We start from the raw sequence: 23,215 nt of genomic DNA, 5'->3' as shown, positions 1-23,215 counted from the left end.
CTCATTGTTGCATCAGATCCACCTGTATCCTTAAACAACTGGTTTTTCCCCATCTCCTCCACAAGTTATACTGACATCAAATATAGTGAAAGCAGGTGTGGTTCCATATCTTAGCTCTGGTGAATAATGCTGTGATAAACATGGTTGTGCTGGTAGCTTTGTTTTGACCTTGTTTGTGATCGTTTGGGTAGATGCCCAAAAGTGGGATTTCTGGGTCATAGGGTAGCTGTATGTGTAGTCTTTTGAGGAAACTCCATACTGCTTTCCAAAGTGGTTGAACAAGTTTACACTCCCACCAACAATGCAGTAGGGTTTCCTTGTGGCCACATCCCCTCCAGCATCTGTTGTTATTAGATTTCTTGATTATAGCCATTCTAACTGGGATGAGGTGGAATCTCACTGTTGTTTTGATTTGCATTTCTTTTATGGCTAGAGAAGTTGAGCATTTCTTCATGTGCGTATTGGCCAATCTTATTTCCTCTTCAGAGAAGTTTCTCTTTATGTCTTTAGCTCACTTATTTATCAGGCAGTTGTTTCTTTGAGGATTTGTTTTTGGGGGATTTAGTTTTTCGAATTCTAAGTATATTTTAGGTATGAGACCTTGTCCATTCTATGGTTAGTGAAGATCTTCTCCTGTTGATCTTGCTAGCTATGTCCTTTGCCATGCAGAAGCTCTACAGTTTCATGCAATCCCATTTGTCCAACCTTCTTTTGATTTTTTGTGTTTCTGGGTCTTTATTAACAAAATTTTGGCCTGTGCCAAGGAGACCTAGAGTTTCTCCTATTCCTTCCTGTAATGTTTTCAGAGTGTCTGCTTTGACTTCGAGGTCTTTGATCCATTTGGAGTTGATTCTTTTGCAGGGTGATATATAAGGATCTAGCTTTAGTTTTCTACAGGTGGATTATTTTCTTGATGATAACCATTCTTATTGGTGTGAGATAGACTCTCAATATCATTTTGATCTTCATTTATGGCTGGGAATATTGAATGCTCCTGTATGTATTTATTGGTCACTTGTGCTTCTTCTATGGAGAACTGTCTTTTTAATTCATTTGCCCATATATTAATTGGATTGTTTGTATTGAGTGTTTCATTTTTGGATCTCTCAATATATTTCTGATATTAATCTTTGTCTAATAAAAAGCTTGCAAAGGTTTATTTTATTCTGTTGATTTTTGTCTTGTCATTCTGGTAATTGTTCTTTCAATCTACCTTTTAATTTGATGAAATATCATTGGTCAATTCTCTCTTATTTCCTGGGTACTGAACACAACTCAATAAGTAGTTGCTATGCCTATATCTTCAAGTGTTTTCCATATGTTTTTCTATAGTGGTTTCAGAATTTCCACTCTTACAGTGAGCTCTTAAATCTAATTGAATTTTGTACCAGGTTAAAAAATAGGACTCTACTTACCAGTCTCCTAAATGAGGGTATGTATTTTGCAAGCACCTTTTATTGAAGAAACTCTTTTCTCCAATGTTTGATTTTGGCTCCATTGACAAAAACAAGATAGCTATAGGAAATGGGTTTATTATATAAATGTCTATCCCGTTCCACAAGTCTGTGTGCTGTTTTTGTGTCAGTACTATGCTGACTACTGCACTAAATATTCCTTTTACTATAGCTGTATAGTATACTTTGATATTGGCATTATGATACTTCTGGCTTTGCTCTTGCTATTGCTTTTGCTATTTGGGGTATTTTATGTTTTTGCATAAATTTGGTGATTGATTTTTAGTGGGAATTGTATTGACTCTGTAGATTACTTACAGTAGTATAGCCATTTTTATCATATTAATTCTGCTTTTCCTTGAACATGGGAGGTCATTCTGTCTTCTATTGTATTCTTTTTTTGCCGGTTTCAGAATTTTATTAAAACATATTAAAGTTTTAATAAGAATTTGTAAGCAACTCCTAAAACATCTTGTACATGGTTAATTTCATTTTATTTTTATTTTTCTCTCTTAAAAATATTATAAATGTGATGAACAGGGGTGTTACAGTTACATAAGTAAGGTAATGAGTACATTTCTTTTTAAGCATTGTTACCCCTTCCCTCATTTTCTTCCACTTACCCATTCCCACTCCCCTCTCCCTTGAGTTGTAAAGTTCATTTCCAACATTGTGTTTAGTATCATTATTGCATTAGTTCATCCTTTGTCCTACTGTCTCTGTGATTCCCTTTCCCTTCCAAGGATCAGATAAGTTTATATACAAGACAAAGGATACAAAAAAAACTAAAACAAGGGCTGGGAAGGTGGCTCAGTGGCAGAGTGCTTGCCTTGCATGCATGAGGCCCTGGGTTTAATTCCTCAGCAACATATATGTAGAAAAAGCTGGAAATGGTGCTGTATGTGGTTGGTATATAAAGAAGGTACTGGTTTGGAGAGGGAGCTAGAGGCATATCTTAAGGGATATTGTGTGCCTGCCTAAGGAAGTGTGAAGTCTCAAGTTCAAACACAAGTATTGCCTCCCCCCCCAAAAAATAATAAATTTTTCTATGTTGATTTTGTACCCTGCTACTTGGCCAAAAGTATTTTTTAATAGATTTTCAAAGTATAGCTTCATATTGTCTACAAATAGGGAAGTTTGACTTCTTCCTTTCCTGTTTATGTCCTTTTTATTTCTTTCAAAAATGGTATTAAGGGGTTGGGAAAGTGGCTCAGTGGTAGAGTACTTGCCTTCCATGCATGAAGTCCTTGGTTTGATTCCTCAGCACCACATAAGCAGAAAAAGCTAGAAGTGGCGCTGTGGCTCAAGTGGTAGAGCTGAAGAGCTGAGGAACAGTGCCCAGGCCCAAAGTTCAGGCCCCATGACCAGCCAAAAAATAATAATAATAAAGAGGTATTAAATAAGAGTGGAGAGAGTGGACAAATTTGTCTTACTCATGACTTCAAAAGAAATGGCTTCTTTTCTCCCTGCTTAGTACAAAGTTGACTTCATTAGATTGAATTGCAGTCCTTCTACTCGTCCTAGCTTCTTCAGTCTTTTATGATGAAATGATATTGAAATTTATAAAAGATATGTTCTGTTTCTATTGAGATTATCATCAAGTGATTTTTGTTCTTTACTCTGTTCACGTACATTTACTGAGTGGTACATGTTAAATCAACCAACCTTGCATGAGTAGAAAAAAATCAACTTGTTCATAGTGTGTTCATTTTTTTTATTTTGTTTACAATAATTTTATTGAAAATTTGTCTATGTTCATCTAGCAAATGGTTCTACAATTTCCCTTTTTTGTTGTTTCTTTTTATAAATCCAGTTTGGGTGCCAGGGTCATACAGGTTTCATAGATCAAGGTTAGTTACATTTCTCCCTTTTCTATTTCATGAAATAGTTTGAAAAGCATTGGTGTTACTTTAAAAGTCCAGCATGCCTTTTCCCTTTTCAATAAACATTTGTTGAATCAATGAATGAACTTAATAATCACATTAATAATGAACTTAATAAATCTTACTTTTCCTTCTACTTTGGACAGTATATTAGAATACAAAAAAGTAAAGTGACTCAAATACAGCTAAAATACATTTTAAGAATATATATATCCCAAATAGTGCTTGGAATATATTCATAACAATTTAAATTTGGAAATTCAAATTCCTCTGTATCCTTTATTTGTATTTGCTGAATCTAATCACTCTAAGTACATATAACCTGTCACCTTTGATCCTCAGGCCACTTCCAGTCTTAAAGCTGAGTATCTCTCATCTGCTCCCACGGACTTCTCTTTCATAGCTACCTACTAAAAACTGTCAGGAAGGCATCTATTTTAAGAACACTGTTGTGAACACTTAGTTTGTATGTTTGGCGTTGCTTGGTGAATCTAGGCTCAAACTGGACAAGTGAACATCCTTTCAGATTGTACCTCATCCTAGCTGCCTAAGGTGTTCCAAGTGAAATCCAGCATGCTTCTTCCTCTCCCACTTCCAGACCCCATCAGTTATGTTTGTTTTTGGTGCTAACAAAGTTGAGCCTATGTTGGAATGAAATGCCTGGTGTCAGCTTCTTCCTTAAAATAAACTGCAGTTGACAAGTCTCACCCGGTAGGAAGCCAGCTCCCACAGATTACTTCCTTCTCTGCTCACAATCTTCAATTTATAACCTCATAGGGAGCTCTTCTTCAAAGGCCAATGAGTATTAAATGTACCACAGGATCCACCTTGGTTTAATGTGTACATTTGATTTTATTTCAATGAACAGATATTATTTTAGAATTGATCAACATCAAATCAGAGTCTCTTTGCCATTAACACAAAGTTCAGAAATTAGGATGATGCTGAAGTGGATCTGTCTTACAGGAAAAGCTCTAACATTCTGAGTCAAACCTGGGTTTCAAACCTGAGGGACTTTTGGCAGGCATGTGCTTAACACCTCTAATCCTTAGTTCCCTTATCTGTAAAATGATGGTGATGTTAGTGTCTACCTCACAGTGTGTTTGGGATAGTTCAGTGAGATAACAAAAGTGAACTACTTAGCTAGGCATATATCTAGTGGCTGAATGTGACCTTAGGAATAGGTTTGATGTAGCTGTAGAGGCCTATCTGGATTACTGTACCTTGAAGCCATCAGCAGGGAGTGAAGAGCATAAAAGAGTACAAATGAGGAGCTGGGTACTAAAAAGAGAAACCTTTGACTTTGAGTCCTTAAATAATCACACCAACTTAACAAATGACACCAACTGTTTGAAACTCAAATTTATTAATCTGGAAAATGGGCACATAAAAATTTTCCCTTTGACTGCTTCTAGAGTAGTTATAAAATCATATATGAAGATTGTCTATAACATGCACAAAACTACAGGCAATATTCCAAACTGTAGATACTGTAGCCATCCCCATTTTACAGATGGGAAAATAGGATGATAAAGTCACTTGCCTAAGTTCATCCAAATGGGAATATAGAATGGTAATTTCAATTTATACAGACTAAGTCCAGAACCTGGACTTTTAACTACACTATAGTATCTCAGGGAGTGGTTGAAACATAGTTTTTCCTTTTTAATATGGGGCATTATACTGAGTAAAAAATAGGTTAATTTTCCCTTACAAACATTATTGTTTGGATGAGGAAAAAAAGATTTCTACGATTCAACTCATCATACAATCTAAGAAAGAATGCAAAGACTGTCCCATAACAATATGTAATTCTTGCCCAATGACTGGGACATTTTGTAAATGTTAAAGCTTTTCACTAAATCTGATATCATCCTGGATGAAATGGAACTTGAATGTGGCCTTGAGACATGATAGAGCTCATTAACTCACTAGCAGTGTGGCTCAGGCTAAAACAATTTCCTTTAGTGCTGTTATCTGTAAAATGGATGGTTTGGATTAGACTAGAGGTGCTCTCTCTCTCTCTCTCCCTCTCTCTCTCTCTGTCTCTGTCTCTCTTTCTGAACACATTTGTGTGCATGTTTGTGTGTGTGTGTGTGTGTGTGTGTGTTTAAATTCAGAGCCTAGGAAACTGTGCCTGAGCTTTTATTTTTTTTGGGGGGGTCCGGTCATGGGGCATGAACTCTGGGCCTGAGCACTGTCCCTCAGCTCTTCAGCTCAAGGCTAGCACTCTACCACTTGAGCCACAGTGCTACTTCTGGCTTTTTGCTTATGTGGTGCTGGGGAATCGAACCCAGGGCCTCAGGCATGCAAGACAAGTGCTCTACCACTGAGCCAAGTTCCCAGCCCCTCCCTGAGCTTTTTTTAAGGTTACTGTTTTACCACTTGTGCCAAAGATCCACTTTTTGGAGTTTAATTGGAGTCTCACACATTTTCCTGCCTGGGATGACTTTGAACTGAAATCCTCAGATCTAACCTTCCTGAGTAGCTAGGATTACAGGTGTGAGCCACTGGTGCCAGGCAATAGATCAGTAGTTCTTAACAGAATTACTATTCCCTTAAGAGGTATTCGGAAATTGTGAGACCACATTTAGTAAGGACCCTAAATCGTTGATGTTCTATACACTATGAAGAAATCTAATGCATCTGTCCTTCATTTATGAAACATATAGTCATTCATGGAAGTGGTAACTCCATTTATAATTCTCTTAGTCTCAAATATATCTACACTTACATATTGAAATGAGTTTTTCATTGTTTTATTAACAAGTTACTAACAAAAGCTACCGAGTAAAACAGAAGACTATACTTCTGTTCTGTACTGTTACCATGATTTCGTTGTCAGTGATTTCAGAGAATCACTGTAGTAGAGTAGTAGAAATTAGACATCGCTGATACTTGAATTGCCACTGTCTCTCATTCTCTGTCAGCTGCCTCTCATTCATGATGGTTCTGTGCATACAGCTACTAGCCTTGACTACTTAATTACAGCTTCTAATGTATACATGGATAAACTTTTGAATGTTGAAATACATATTTTTAATTATGAATGACTTTCCTTTTCTTTTTCTTTGTAGTATAACTAGGAAATTATGTGTGCTTTTTTAGTTATTGTTTACATGTTTTAAATAACTTATTCAAATGACATTCTTTTCAGGATGGCAAGGGAGAACAATAAATAATTATAATAAAATTTTCTGACAGTTAAAAAACCACTGTAATAGGGGATCTCCCAAGGCCTCTACAGGTTCCATTTTCTATGCATCAAAGGAAGACTAGATTTTGAGAGGAAAAGGACCACATTCTAAGGTGGGAAATTATTAAAATGACTTGGCCTGGCTAAATGGGGATTAAAGCTGCCCCAGACACGTCATGATGGAGCATAGGCTTTTTTTTGGGACTGATTTTTATTGTTTTTAATATATTTTTATTGTGAAAATACTGTACAGAGGGGTTACAATTACATGGGCAAGATAATGAGTACATTTCTTATCAAGCATTGTAGCCTCCTCAAAGGAGCATAGACTTTTCTAAAGCATGATCTGATCATGTTTCCTGAAAGCTACTCCTTTACCCTACTCATCTCACTGTAATTGAAGATTCCTGGGAAAACTGCCAGGGCTGGTGCTACAGGAAGTTGCCTTATGGCCAATAGAACTTCTCTGGTTACTTTCCTCTGTGACAGAGGACAGTGATAGATTCCTCTCTGTCAGCTGGAAATTGTCTCCTTTTTCTCATGAGTTCCTAAGAAACCTTAATTTCTTCTTATATTTGTACTCAACTCCTGACATTGGAACATTTCTTCCTGTCTTATACAGGCCCAGGCCTCTAGCCTCTTAACCCTGTACTAGAGAGTAGAAACTTTTGATTTATATTAGACCACATTTCCCCTTTAATCATGCATATTCATCTCTATTCTTTCTCTCGTTTTCTCTGTCTTTCCCTCTTTTTTCCCTCCCCTTTCTTCCTTCTTTTTATTTCTTTCTTCTTTATAGAATACCTGAGCAGGCATCATTTGGAAGTGGGCTATAGCTACAATTAGATGCCATGTCGTCTTTGGCAAGAGTTGTTAAGCCCTCACACTCAAAAAGGATAACTGTTTTCATTTAAAAGCATGTATTGTTTTTTTCTTTATATTAATTATGCATGCTCATTGAAGAGTGCTTAAAATATAAAAATGTGTGGAGAAACAAGTTATCCATAATTCCAAGAAATACTATAATCATTATCAGACAAAATGATAGCAAAACAGAAAGTTAATTAATGTTCCTCTCTCTTGTCTGTATTCTCTGCCAGCCCCCATCTCCCTCTTCCCACTCCACTTCTTTTTTTTTAATTTATTTTTTATTGTGAAAATACCATACAGAGGAGTTACAATTACATGGGCAAGATAATGAGTACATTTCTTATCAAACATTGTTGCCTCCTCCTGTGTTTCCCCTTCCCATCCCTTCCCATCTCCTCCTCCTCCTGCCAAAGTTGTAAAGTTCATTTTTTGACATAGCGTCTTGTACATCTTATTGTTGCAATGGGTCCACCTGTATCCCTATTTAAATAATTTGTTTTTTTCCTTCCCCTCCCACACAACTTGATGTCAACCTTATGAAAACTTTGCCTGTCCTATGCATTATAAAATGGAGAGCAAACTAGAAAGTGTACAATAGCACTTGACATGTCAAAAGCGCACAAGAGAGATAAAATATCTCATATCAGAAAGGTGTTTGGAACCTAAAACAGCAATATTTTGTCAAAGATCTGCCATCGCTACCTTATTACTGAGGTGTTTTGATAAAGTATTGTGCCAGTGTCTAAAGAGATAAGAGACCATCTGAGAAAGTCACAGTGCTCCCTGGGATTAGGGAATGGTACACTGTACACAGAGGCAAGAATGATTAAGTGTGAGCTGCATCATAAATATGCTTTGCCTGTTGGAAAAAATGTCCAACATTAAACAAGAAATTGGATGATACTAAATCCAACTCACAGATGAACTTTTTGTTGCAGATACTAGCTAGAATTTATGTTTACCTTTTTCCCCCAAGGTGGTATAAGGTCAGAAAGGCAGTTTTCTTCCGTGTGGAGTCCTTGTTTTGAGGATCTGTTACAGGACTTTGAAAACAATAACACACAGGGATTAATGTCAAGATTATGGAGTTCATCAGAACTAGATTCAAATAATAGCTGTATTCTGGTGGATATCCAACTTTATTCAGGACCATACACTATTTTAAGCATTTGGGATAGAATATTGGACAAAAAATATGAATCCCCACTTAAATGAAGATTTCATTCTAATATGAGAAGACAGAATATCTATTAATGAAAAGTAACCAAAGATATAATTAGAAAGAACTTGAGACCATCTTGGGCTGAACAGTCAGCCTAAGTGAATGGATTATTGAACTAGACTTGGAAAATTAGAAGAGGCCAGACATTAAAAATAATCTTGGGGACAAACATTACATGGGAAAGAAAAGCATAGCTAAGGCAGAGATCTCATGTCAGCAATAGGCTTGATGGAGAGAGTAAGACAGGGAGAAGGTGAGGTTGGACAGGGTAAACACATACCACATCAAGTGAGAGCATTGAAGAAACTCAGCCATCATCATCATCATCATCAACAACAACAAAAACAACAACAAGCAGAGAAGAAGAGAAAATGAAATGAGAAAGTTTGAGTGATATACTATATTATGTCTGCTGAGGAATTTGAATCTGACTCATTGTGTACAGGGGACTCATGAGAAGGCTTGGTGTACTAGAAATGGAGCTTGAGAAGATAGAAGCAAAGTACAGGGTAGCCATTTTCTTCTGTCACTAAATTTCGAGCCCTTGATTTTCCTGCAGGTACTCTGCTACTCATGGTTCCTCTCTGAGTAGAATGAGCAACTGCTTTCATCTCACCCATGTAAAGATTTTTCTCTTTTGGGGACTGGAGTGTCTACCAGTGAGGCAATATGTAAATCACGGTTCCCAAACCAGTTACCAAACTAGCTATTTGGTGGGTTATAGGCTGGATCTAAAAGTAGGCTAGTTTGACAAGATATTTTGTTTCTTGTATACAATGACACCATTGGATGAAATTTACTTGGCTTGTACTCATTACCTTACTCATGTAACTGTAACCTCTCTGTACACTATTTTTACAATAAAAAACATTAAAAAAAGAAATTTACTTGGCTAAGAGGACTATGGTTAAGGATTAGGTTTGACTAATGTTTTTTCCCTTTGTTTTAACAGGGAGAGAAGTCCTATGGAAAACCATGTGAGGGACAAGACTGCACTTGGGGCTGTACATGCTCTCCTGAGAAAGGATCAAGAGTGAGTTTTCTAAATGTTTTTTTCTCTAGAATTAAACTGCTCAGAATTTATTTTTATGATCTCATGAAATAAGCAAAGTGATGAGGGCCAGTTGGAAGGAGTTTTGCTACTTAATGATAGGCAGAACTAGGCTGATCAAAATCGCTGAGGGATCAGAAGAGGTTTCTTTTGTTGACTTAGTGCCAGGGTTTCTCCAGAATGTCACTGGAATATTACCAAAGCCAATTACTGTGCAGGATCAGATCATGATACTGTCTGCAAAATGTGTGCAGATTTTCCTAGATCACATATATCCATTTGGTTTCTCCCTACTACAATTGTTGTCTAGAGACTGGTATGTGACTTGCCCAAAATCACTCTGCTTGTTTGAGATAGAATCAAGAAAACAGTATTATAAACTCCAGAAATGGGCTGGGAAGGTGGCTCAGGGTTAGAGTGCTTGCCTTGCATGCATGAGGCCCTTGGTTCGATTCCTCAGCATCACATAAGCAAAAAAAGCCTGAGGTGCTGTGGCTCAAGTGGTAGAGCACTAGCCTTGAGTTGAAGAGCTGAGGGACAGTGCCCAGGCCTAGACAGAGTTCAGGTCCCACGGCCTACAAAAAAAAAATACTCCCGAAGTATCAGCAACTATACATAAAGAATGGTTTATTGATATGCCACTAAAACAAAAGACATGCTATAAGGTATTGTGACATAGCAATATATTACCCTGCATTAGCATTACAGTTTGAACTGTCTTGTAAATTAACATATTTCCATCTATTTCTGTGTATGCATAGTAACCAGATAGTTTATATTTCTGATTTTCACTGCTAAGTCTGCTTCTTTACTATAATCTAGAAAACATATTCAAGGAGATTCAGTCTATGAAAAATCTGTATGTATAGGTATATTTCCAGAACTTATAGCCACCCTTGTAAAATTCAGATCATCTAACTTCCAATATAATATTTGTATTCTCATCACATACATTCAAACAAGCTGAAGGGCTTACACTGTCAAATGAAGGTAGTAGCATAAATAGGTTAACCAAACTCTCAAAAACGCAGCCAAACAGGGAACATGGTGACCATTCCACCTTCTCTTTCATTATCTTCCATTTGCAGTAAAGTGAAATGTCAAACTATGCCAAATTTGAAGGAAGAGAATAAAAAAAAATCTGTTCATCAAAATGGATCAGACCAATTATACATTAAAGACAGACAGAGAATCATAAAATATCAGAAAGGGAAAACATTTACTGACTTCTCATCTTACCCATTGATTGGACAGAAGACACAGACTCAGAAGCAAAATGACTTCCTGCAGTCACACAAAAAATTAATGCAGATTCCTGGCTGTTAACTTAGTCCTTTGATTCCTTACCTGTTTACATCACTTGGCCATTGCTGCCTTCCAGGGAAGCCATGTTCACTATAGATCCTGCCTTCCTCTCTGCTCTACAACCAGGAAAATTTTAGAAAAATAATCTAAGATACATATACTAATGTATTCTCAAACAATATGCAAGCAATACAAAGCCCTCCCCCATGCTCTCTCAGTACCACCATTTCTTTTTGTCTTTCTTTTTTTGATGATGATGAAATTTTTATGAATCTTATTAAGGCTTCACAGTCATCTTGTGGGGTATACTTTATGATTATCCCAATAAACAGATGAATGAACTGAGAGCAAGAAGGTAAGTCATTCAGCCTGTAAAATTCACAGGTTACTTTTTTAAAAAAATTTTCTCTTTTTATTAGCCTATGTTAATTTACAATACATAAATAAAACATCATTAGTTGTCTTTGTGCATAATTAGAGATGTGTATATACATGTATAAAAATACCTTCCTTTTCTGTTTTTGAAAATAGATTTTTATTATCCTTTATTGGTCATATAAAAGGGTTGCCACTCAACAAAGCAGTTTATGAATATAATGACCTTGATTGATATCACCACTTTCATTTCCTTTTCCAGTTTGATAATTAAAATAGATAACTATGTGTGTATGTTTGTGTGATCATATTGTATATTATGTGCCCCATTTCACTCAGTTTGTCTTCTACCTCATAGTTTAACTCAGCCATTTTTCTTTTGCTGTGCACTTAGATTGTGAATTTTTTGCTATTTTATAAACTGACAATACTAAAGTGAAAATCTTAGGATAGGTTTCTTGTGCTCATCTCCACACATAATAATTTGAATTATTAAATTATTCATTTATTATTAAATACCTACTAACTTTCAAAACTACTGGCAAATTATGTCACAAAGTATCTTCCAGTTTACATACCTATAAGCATTGTACCTGAGTACACATATTTTTATACCATTACCAACTCGATATTTTTGCCAACATAAGCAAAAATTATTATCATTCCCTGGCTAAATGTGAGTTCAAGCACATTTTTGCATATTGGTTGAAACTTTCTGTTCTATAAATTTCCTTGACATAGCCTCTAACCACTTTCCTAGGTGATGATTCTTACTTGTTTTATCTCTACAAAGATCAGCAACTACAAAGTACCCAAGCTGAACCATATGAGAGTTGAGGCTCAACAAAAATGAACATTTTCTAATATCTTAGGAGGTGACAAATGACAAAACAGATCCAACAACCAGGAAACTGAGAAGAAGCCCTAGACTGTTAAGTCTAGCAACTTTTAACAAGGCAAATTATATATATATACATATATTATATAATTATATATAATTATTTTATGTATTACATATAACAAAATAATTATGTGTAATAATTCTATATACTTATCATATATATTATGTAGATAATATATACATGGCTAAATGCATCGGTCCTAGAGCAAGCAAGCATGCCTGCAGTGATTTCATTGTTTAACTGAGTTTTTTTTTCAGTTTTGAAGATACAGCGCAGTAGATTTACTCCATGAGGAAACCTTGCTTGGGTCCCAAAAATTCTGGCTACCACTTTGCAAATAGGTGACTGGTTGAAACAGTGGGCAATGGATGAAATAGAATTATCAATGAACAGTTTTTCCCTTTAATACTTAAAAGATACAGAATCTAGATAGTAAAACATGTTGCTAAAGTTTATTTGTGCAGACTAAAGTTTCTGAGAACATTTTTCAAGGTTATTGGACCATACCAAGTTGTATTTTATGAGTCAAGAGAATGTCCTACTTTCCAAATAGATAAGAAGGTCCAGAGTCATGGGGCAAATTGCGAACATGGATGTTTTATGCTGCGAGGGCCACCAGGTCCCATTTAGTCTGCCTCCCTTGCCTCTTATGTTTTCAGGACCAAAACAGGATTGTTTAAGCTTGCCCTAGCACTGTTGACTCTATAGGACAACCCTTCAGTACCCCTTTTGTGCAGATGTCAGAAAGATTTGAGACTGTTTTCCTTAGCTGAGCTGAGGATTTCAAACTGTTCCTCTTGAGCTGGGAGGGAAATGGAAGATTGGGTCACTCCTGAGCAATGCTAGCTTGGCAGGCTAGTCTCCTGCCTAAGAGAAACATCAAGCACATAACTTGCTGGGTAGTGTGTACTTTTCGTTTGCCAAAGACCTCTTGAACTGACTAGGACGTTTACACAACACCTAGCACTCCTGTAAACTGCTGAAGCTGTTTACCAGGCATGCCCCACCTGGTAAAATCTCTTGCCTAATGTGGATGCGTGGTTTTGCACTTTTCAGGACATAGTAGTACACTTTCTCTTGAGGTTATCTATTGTCTCTGTGCAATACAGAAACTGATATGACTTGCCCAAAGTGATTAGACTGTTAAATCTTAGTTAGCCTACAATAAGAGAATGGTGGCTTTTTTATGATGATTGGATTTGAATTTAGTTTTCCACTAACTAGGCAAGTCCTCTACTACTCAAAACATGCCTTCATCCCAAGCATGGCTTCTTTAAAAGAAGGTAGGCTTCCTATTGTTAAGGAAAAGTTTGTTCTCCACCAACATTTAGATTTGGATTTTATATTTAACTTTGCTTTCAGGCAGATAGATTGTATTACCAGAAAAAACTTTTTTTTCTTTTCTTTTTTTTTTTTGGTTGGTTGTGGGGTTTGAAGTCAGGATCTGGGTGCTGCCCATGAGTGCTTTTGCTCAAGGCTAGTACTCTACCACTTTGAGTCACAGGTCGTCTTCTGGTGTTTGAGTAGTTAATTGGAGCTAAAGTCTCATGGACTTTCCTGCCTGGTCTGTCTTTGAACCATGATTCTCAGATCTCAGCCTCTTGAGTAGCTAGGATTACAAGCATGAGCCATTGGCAGCTGGCTCAATAATCATGTTTTAATTGCTTCCTTGTCTAGTATTCTTTCTATCATTTGATTAAATAAAACATTTTAAAAGACTGACATTTCTGTCCGTTCTCTTTCTCCGATTGACTGTATTTGAGGGTTCTCTCTGCCTTATAGTCCATCAGTGTGTTTGTCTGAAGTAGAGGATGGGAGCCAGGGGGTCATTTATTTTGTTCTGAGCGTAGTATTCTTCAATATTATTTTAGAATTTTCCTTGTTTAAACACCTTTTAGAGTTTATATACATGGTAAACTCCTCATTATCCATGGCATCTAAGGAAGTATTAACACACATAATCCAATAGCATTATGATAAAATAACAGGGAATATTTGAATCCTTCTCTAGGTAAGGGCTGTTTATCTCATTTTATGGTTTGAAAAGCCATATCCTAGCTTGAGAGTTTATGAGACTAGAGTTTCATGTGAAACTGAGTGCTGGTATTTTAATTCTTTATTTCATGTCTACATGGTGCTGCTTCCCTGCCACAAAATACGCTTCTCATGCGTTTTCAGACACAGATAGATGTAGTAACCACTAATCCATCAATTTATTCTCCTCCTGCACACAGCTGCTGATCCGTGTGTTAACTGACTGATGTCATGGCTACCAAGAGATCTTTCCATTTTTTCCTGAATTAGTTAATTGTTATGTATTTCTTTCCCTCCACACTGTATACTTTCTTACATATTCCTGCCCTAATCAACCACTACCACACACGCTAATGGTCTTATCCTCTACTCCAGAATAAAGGCTCAAATTACCCATGGCTTCCTTGGGTGGTTAGGTTTTTCTTAGAAACCTGTTTTCTGCCTTTATTTACTCCTCAGCTTTCTGTGGGATAGCCTCACTGCTAACATTAGTAATCTCTAACTGGGTGGAGTAAGAGAGAGGAGGGAAAGAGAGGGGAAGAAACGGGAGGGGAGGTAAAGAAGGGAAGAAGAAGGAAGGGGAAGGGATTATAAGGGAAGGGAGGGATTATTTTGGGGAAAAATTTTTTTTTTGCCAAATCCAATAAACATTTTTCAGTTTCTATTTTCCTTAATCTTGCTTTACAAGACACCCCCTTCTCCCCTAAAACTCTCTGTGACCTTGGCTTTCATAGTAGTATTCCTTTTGAGGACTTTACTACTTTGATGGGGATCCTCCAGTGCTCTGTCCTCATAACTTAGTAGTTTCATGTACTTGGAGTATTTCAGCCACCAATGATATAACAAATATTTTATATATATAATATTATATATTTATGTATGACATATTTTATATTATATGAAAGATAATATATGTTGTATATAAGTATGTTACCTATAATAAAATTATATAATATATAACAGTATAGAGTTCATATAGTATATATTATTTTATGTATGATATCTGTATTATATATTATATAGACATTATATACAATACCTATATAATATAGATATTATATATATAACATATATGTTATATATATTATATAGACATATATAATATTACATATTATATATGTCTATATAAATGTTATATATGTCTATATATATTATATGTCTATATAATATATAATGTATATTATTATATATATTATATATATAATAATATACATTATATATAATATTATATATACCTATATAATATAGATATATTATATAGATATTATAGATTGTATATCTATATTACATATTATGTTTATATGATATACAAAATATATTTATATACAATATATTGTATTATATTCTATATTAACAAAATATATTAACAAAGTATATAATATATATACTTACAAATTGACTAGTTTCTGAGCTTTAAGTTCACACTTCAATTTGGATGCCTCTGTTTATATTTTTCCTGGCGCAACAAATATGTCTCACATAGAACTCAACCACCAACCTATCAGACATACTTCCTTTGCCAAGTCCTACTTAATTTCCCTCATCTCAGCAAATAACATATTAAGTTCTTAGTTGCTTAACCAGGAAAGTAGAACCAGTTTTTCTCTTCTCTTTCCCTTCCTTAACCTCCAACCTCAATCCATCATCAAATCTTGTGTATTTATCTTCCTAACTCAAACTCAGAGCTATCCGCTTTTCTCTGTCGTAACATCTCCAATCCAAGTCACTATGTTATCTTACCTCGATTACTGTAATACCTTCCAGGCTGGTCTCCCATATTCTAATTTCACTCTCGCATCCATTGCCCTTTCTGCTGCCCAGAAACTCTTGCTTGAAATCCTTGAATGGCTCTCATAGGTTCAAAGTGAAGTAAACTTAGACTCCTCCATCACCTAGCCCTTGACTTAACTCTTCAACATTAACTTCTCACCACTAGAAAACAAGACAGAAAACAGATATATACCTATTTACAGTTCTCAAAACTTGCTATTCTGTTTTATGTGTTGCAAGTTTTATACATACTTCTTGTTCTGTGTGGTAACCATCTATCAGTGCTTTTCATTCTGTGTTAATATGCTTCTGTTTACCCATCCTTTAAAATTGAACATAAAGCTCACATCATGAAGCTTTCCATAATATGCTAGACTGAAATTATCTGCTTACCATAATTTTTCATTTGTTAAATTACAATAATCTATGCACTTGTTAGTTCTCCATTGTCTTGACTCTGCAGGGACAGTAGTCACTATAAACTGTATCATGAAAGACAGATTGACTGAGCTGTCTAACAGACCCTGTTCTCCATATCCTAGGTTAGCTGTCAGGTCACTGTGAAGCCTGTGGAAGTCTTGTTAGTGATGCTGAAATAAGTTGAACAATCAGAACATTTTCCTTACCTTCTTTAGATCCTGTGAGTTGTCAGGTACCATACTGTGGCGCCTAGACTTTGCTTTGGGATTCTATTCTTCCTACTTCTTCTGCATTTGTATAATGGCCTCTTTTGCCTGGTCATTTCCTAATCTACACCTATGAATAGAAGATATTTAGCCAGAGACCTGTTTTATTGCCAGCAGTTTGTTCTTTCTCCAACGTTATGGTGTTGTTGACTCAAATGGAACCAGTCTCTAACTTTCTTTCTGACATTGATATCATTCCCTTCTCTTTTTTATTATTTATTTATTTTTTTGTTGGTCATGGGGCTCGAACTATGGCCTGGGTGCTGTCCCTCAGCTCTTCAGCTCTAGGCAAGCACTCTACCAGTTGAGACATAGCATGGTTTTCTGAGTGGTTTATTGGAGATAAGAGTCTCATGGACATTCCTGCCCAGGCTGGCTTTGAACCATGATCCTCAGATCTCAGTGTCCTGAGTAGCTAGGATTACAGGCGTGAGCCACCGGTGCCTGGCTCAATCCCTTCTTTACCAAATTTTTTTTTTTTACTTAAAACTACTTAACCTTGTATAAAGTTGACGATCTTGCATTTAATGTTCCTTTTCCTTGTGAAGAATGGTAAGATATAGCAGAGTCTGAGCAGGGAAGTAGCCACTGTGTGTCATTAAGGGAGGGGACAGAAAGAAAATCAAGGGTCCTTGTATATTTAAATATGATTATTTAAATACAGGAGAATTGATGTTAAAAAAAATTAGTGTCTGTGCACTGAATCAAGGTGCAGTAGTGGCTCGGCCAATGTTCACAGATGATCTTAATAATTTCTTTGATCATATGGGAACATTAAAGGATTTATGGAGTATTTTTTCCATACTAAGAAAAAAAAACTTCTACTAAAGAGAAGCCAAAGAGCTAGAGGAGATAAATGCTCAGGTGCAGAATCCAGAACACTGCTTTAGTTGTCCAGAGACCTCAGTGTCATGCCTGAGCTGTGCCAACTAGTGCCTTTCTCTCAAAGTCTCAGTTTACCCATTAATAAAACAAAGGTTTAAAACTGTATGGTTTCAAAAGACCTAGGGACTCTTAGAAAATCTAATTTAGACATCTTATTACTATACCCTGATGGTTCCTTCCCCTATAAGTATCTTATTATACTTGCTAGCATTGTGGTGAGATATGAAGAGCAATCTTTGCCAATATCCTGCCTTCTGAGTGTTGCTAGCCAGCTGTTTCTGGCATAAGTTGCCGAGGTTTCTTTACAGTTACTGCTGGAATCTCCTGACCCTAAAGTTGTGTAACTTGAAGAGAGCTACAGGGATTCCTCTTTATGAAAATACCACACTACCTTTCCTGCCTTACATAAGAATCATTCTGCTCACAGTTCTAGCTTTAGGTTGTACACTATGTTGTTATTGTATTGCTTGAATAAATTCCATATTCCCTTCTGATGAAAAGAGAGTCTCACACTGCATACTTGGAGAGGAGGTATGAATTGTGTGCTCAAACAGGAACTTTCCAATTTTCCTTGTGCGGGCCTTGCTAATCCATATGCCAGAGATATTAGTTATCAAGACATGGATGAACATTTTGCAGGTCCATGTATGACAAATTCTCTTTTCTTAGGGTCTGTCCTCTTTATCCTTTGCCATCTTCCTCTTTATTTTTCTCCCTGTTCTTCTTTCCTGCCTAGGTGCTACTTTCTCCATCTAAACTTCCTTTTTACCCCTGAATTTTCATTTCCCTATCTCTCATTCCTATTTCCCATATCATGGCCAACTCACCCAGTTTCCTCTGCTTTCATTTGTCTGAGATTATTTCCTTGATCACCAGTCTTTGGCTCCAGTCTTTGGCTCTGTTTGTTTGGTTTTTCTTATTTTGTTATCTATCAGGAGGTATACAATTTCAACATTAAAATATAAGGATAGGGTTTCTGTAGTATAAATTACTAAAGTATCCGACAGATCCAGAGGTTCCAAATCTCAGAGCCAGAATCAGTGGCCTCCCTAATGGTACAGGGTTGGGTGGAATGGAGTATACTAGTCAATTCACTGAATGTAGAAGAAAATATTAGAACTTGTATTTATTTTTGATCAGTTGTGGAACTTCATAGAGCTTGTACTTATATCTATATTGAGTACATCTTGGAAGCAACTAGATGTTGAGGGTTGGGGATGTAGCACAGTGGTAGTTTGTTTAAGGCCATAGTTTCAATCCCTAGCACCACAAAGTAAAAGAAATTTGATTTGGATAAAATGATTTAATTTAGGTAACATATTGGAAAGTAGTACAGCAAGTGCTGCATTAAGTAATGTATCAGTTATTATTTTACTATTATTAAGATTTCAAATATGTGATATGTACACATGCACACACACATACATACACACACACACACACACACACACACACACATACACACACACAGAGTCGTCACTGGTATCCTCACCTGGTAGGTCTAACATTGGCTTTTCTGTTATATATTCTCTATAAAGAATTTTGAAGAAAGAGATCAAAAAAATTAAAGTGTGGTCTTGAGTCCCTCACTTTCTTTTCATAAACATATACAACATAGATATTGCTATTTCCTTAGACCCAGTTATTTGTGTTATTTTATTACGTAAGCCATTAACCCTGATAAAATGGATGAATGGCTTAAGAATATCTGTACAAGTGTGGTACTGGTGGCTCATGCCTAGAATCCTAGCTATTAGGATGCTAAGATGTGAAGATCGTACTTTGAAGCCATCCCAGGAAGGAAAGTCTTTGAGACCCTTATCCCTGATTAGCCAACAAAAAGCAAGAAATGGAGCTGTGACCCAAATTGTATAGTGTTAGCCTTGAGCAAAAGAGGCCAGTGACAGGACCCAGGGCCTGAATTCAGCCCTAGGACTGGCACAAAAATAATACCTGTACAAATTATTCATGTAGTGAGGATACTAATAATAATGCAAGTATGAAAATGATATAGAACTCACATTTATACTTCTAAAATGCTTTAATAAGACTTATTATAAGATAAAATACAATACCAATATAATTATATCTGACAAGACATTTATAAAAGTAATTCAATAATACAACTATATGAAATATAGATTTAGATCCATTCTCAATAATAAAGAGCATGCATTAAATATATACTGTGTATTGAAATATTATGTAAAAACAATGAAGCAATTAGCAAACCATAAATGATGCTATACATTTCACTTTTATTTGCATTCTTGTAGATTTTTAATTTGTTGTGTATTTCATTTTATACACATCCATATATAATTTTATATTATATATGTTATGTATTATAAATATACATTTATGCTTACATAATATACATTTGTGTTTAGAGTAGGACATATGATTTACATAATTGTCGCTATCATAGCACATACTTTGGAAGCATGTCTGTCTGCCTTTCTTTTTCTTTCTTCCTACTCTCCCCTTCTTTCTTTCCTTCCTCCCTCCTCTCCCCCTCCTTCTTTCCTTATTCCCTCCATTTTCTTTTCTTTCTCTCTTTTCTCTCTTTTCTTTCTTTCTTTCTTTTTTTCTTTCTTTCTTTTTTCTTTCTTTCTTTCTTTTTTTCTTTCTTTCTTTCTTCCTTCCTTCCTTCCTTCCTTCCTTCTTTTCTTCCTTCTTTCCTTCCTTTCTTTCTACTGGAACCTAGGGCCTCATGTATGCTAGTTCAGGATTTTTTTTTCTTTAACTAGAAATAATATGCAATCAAAGACATTAAGATTGGCCAATCCTAAACTTAAAATAGATGAAGACCAATACAAAAAAAGACAAAAGAATGCTACTAAGACAAAAATAGATATTACCAGAACCCTTGTTCTTTCTCTGCAGGATAGTCATGCAACCAACTTTAGAACCTTACCCTGACAAATTTCTCACAAAATAAAGCAGAAGCTCTCTGAGTTGTGTAAGTAAAACATCAAAAGCACTTTTAAAATTTAACACCGTAAGTCAGGGAGGCTGGGTCCAGCTCCCAAGTGACAAATCATGTCCTTTGAACATGTGTATAAATATTTTTTCTCTTCACTTTATTTTGTGATACTGGAGATTGAACACAGGGTCTTTCACATGGCTAAGTGTTCTACCACTTGAGCCACATCCACTACTGCTCACGTTAGATATGAAGAAACTTAGAAGAAAGTTTCAGAGAGGTTAAGTAACTTTTCCAGAGTCTCTGCAAGTGGCATAGCTGGGAATCTGAACCAACTGTCTATTCCCCTTCTCAATGTTCTTCCCACCACATCAAATGGACTCTTAAACCCATGGCCATAAACAGCTCAGCTCCTTGAATTTCACAATGTGGTTGGATTATTGGGAGTGGACAAATACTTGGAGTAGAGAAAATATTCTAAGACATAGTCCACATAACCACTGGTCTTGTTTCTTCTTCAATGAGTAGTTATTCTATAACATTCTTTTTTCTCATCTGGGTTTTTAGTTTTTCTGTCTTTTGAGGGTTAAAGAAACGTGCTCCATGCTCAAGAAATACCTGGCTTTCAGCTATGCTGACACATTTTATATGGAACACATCCATTTTTACAGCTCTAAGGCAGGTCTGTCCCTTTGTGTAGATCACTAATTATATGGAAGTCTTCTACAGTTCAGTTAAAAAAGTGGGGAGGTACAATTACCAAGTATATGTCAGAGAAATCATTTGGTATGGACTTTGAAAAAAATCTTGGATTAATGGAAGTCTTCCAAGAATGTTTAACAAAATTAATTGCACAGCATCTGTCTTACGCACTAGTAGAAGTCAATGGGAAAATGTGCGTTGCTTTGCAGAAATTTGCTTCACTGTCATCTTTTCAAAAAGGCCTTTATTTTAACAAATGTGGCACACAGCCAATTATTTAATGACCACCTCTATTTAAAAATCCAGAGAGGAGGTCCTAGACTATGTTCTCTATTTCATTTTTCTCATTGTGTTATGGTAGGTTAAAGCCTATTAGACAAACATTGAAGAAAGATCTGGGGAAGCTAATTATTGGGGCAGACAGTGTGAGCAATTGAAACATATTACAAGCACCAAACCTCTTCTTAGGAAGACGACAGACAGACAGACAGACAGACAGATAAAAACAGAGACAGAGAGACAGAGTGAAAGAGTTTACCTCTCCATCACTACCCCTGATTAAAAGTGTTCTCAAAAGCAGAAATTGGGGCTGGGAGTGTGGCTTAGTGGTAGAGTGTTTGCCTACCATTCCCGAAGCCCTGGGTTCGATTCCTCAGTATCATATAAACAGAAAAAGGCAGAACTGGTGCTGTGGCTCAAGTGGTAGACTGCTAGCCCTGAGCAATAGAGGTTGAGGGACAGTGCGTAGGCCCTGAGTTCAAGCCCCAGGACTGGCAAAAAAAAAAGAAGGAGAAATCAGTGTGACCTAGAATGATTAAGTAAACTTTTAAAATATGACAAAATGTTTGTTGAAGGAGAGTCATTTTCATTGGGGTTACTGTGAATTGATGTAAGAAACCACACAATAGGCAGATAGTTAGCTTCCTACTTTTAGAGGAAAAGTAGCATGTCCAAAATCTCTATTGAAACAGAATGGAAAGTTTGCATTTTCTGCTACTCAGATGCTATATTTCTAAATGATTCTGTTTCAACACACACACACACACACACACACACACACACACACACACACACACACATATACACATTCACCTTAACTAGCAATTTCATGATAACGGTTACCTTCGATTTAGATGAATATAACATCTTTAGTTTTTAATTTGCTGGAAGATGGTACTAGCTCCTTTCCCTCATGTTCCTCCACCTCTTTCAAAAGTGTACCTCCATTGGTTAATTCCTACTGGTCCCACTTCATCCTAAAACCAAGCAAAATCCACATCACCCAGATGGTTGCCTTAATTATAGAAGTAGGGCTCTGAGATATTTTTCTCTGTGGGACACTAAGAGCTCCTGCAGAGAGAAAGACCAGCTCAGTGGTTTCTCAAAAATCATTATTTGTTTCCTACTTTACAAGATGTTTGTGGGAGTTTTAAGTGCAAGGTAAAGTTAGAAGACCATGAGAAAAGAAAAATCCTTATTGTATAGGAGAGATTTTAAAAACTTAGTGAAAGAATCTGCCTAAGTCCTTAGTATTGTGCCTTATCCTGCTGTGACCATGACAGTCTCATAATGGGCACTTGGCTTTGCAATGTCACTTTTTACATCTTTTCCACTCAGTTTATAAACCTAGTTTTACTTTTTGAAAACTTGAAAAAAAAAGAAATGCTCATTCCCTCAGCCCACAAACAGATTAATGTATATGTTTAGTTATCATCCATACCAAAGAAATGATTATCTTTGTCCCTGTACATGTCTTTGCTAGTTCAAGTAATTGTAGTGACTTGGCATTCCATTGCTTTACTTGGGTTCCCTCACCGAGCTGACACAACTCAGTGATTACTGCCCCCTTCACATGTTGCTGGGGGAATGCCAATAAAGCTATGAGCAAAGGAAGGAGCTGTAGAGAAACATGCTGTGGGGCCCAGAACGGAATGAGGGGTAACCAGGGTTCAGC

The 23,215-nt window shown here is 36.2% G+C and overlaps 1 protein-coding gene across 1 annotated transcript in view; it reads left to right on the top strand.

The window, feature by feature from the left end:
* Col4a6 (collagen, type IV, alpha 6) overlaps window positions 1-23,215 on the top strand; it is a 318,218-nt gene that overhangs the window by 147,062 nt on the left and 147,941 nt on the right. The window contains exon 3 of the mRNA XM_013025852.1: window positions 9,578-9,658. Within this exon, the coding sequence (XP_012881306.1) occupies window positions 9,578-9,658 (81 nt within the window). The remainder of the gene's footprint in view (window positions 1-9,577; window positions 9,659-23,215) is intronic.

Source organism: Dipodomys ordii, unplaced genomic scaffold (genome assembly GCF_000151885.1).
Source record: "Dipodomys ordii isolate 6190 unplaced genomic scaffold, Dord_2.0 Scaffold88, whole genome shotgun sequence".
NCBI lineage: Eukaryota > Metazoa > Chordata > Mammalia > Rodentia > Heteromyidae > Dipodomys > Dipodomys ordii.
The sequence above is the reverse complement of the archived record's forward strand: the minus strand, read 5'-3'. Positions and strand labels throughout refer to the sequence as shown.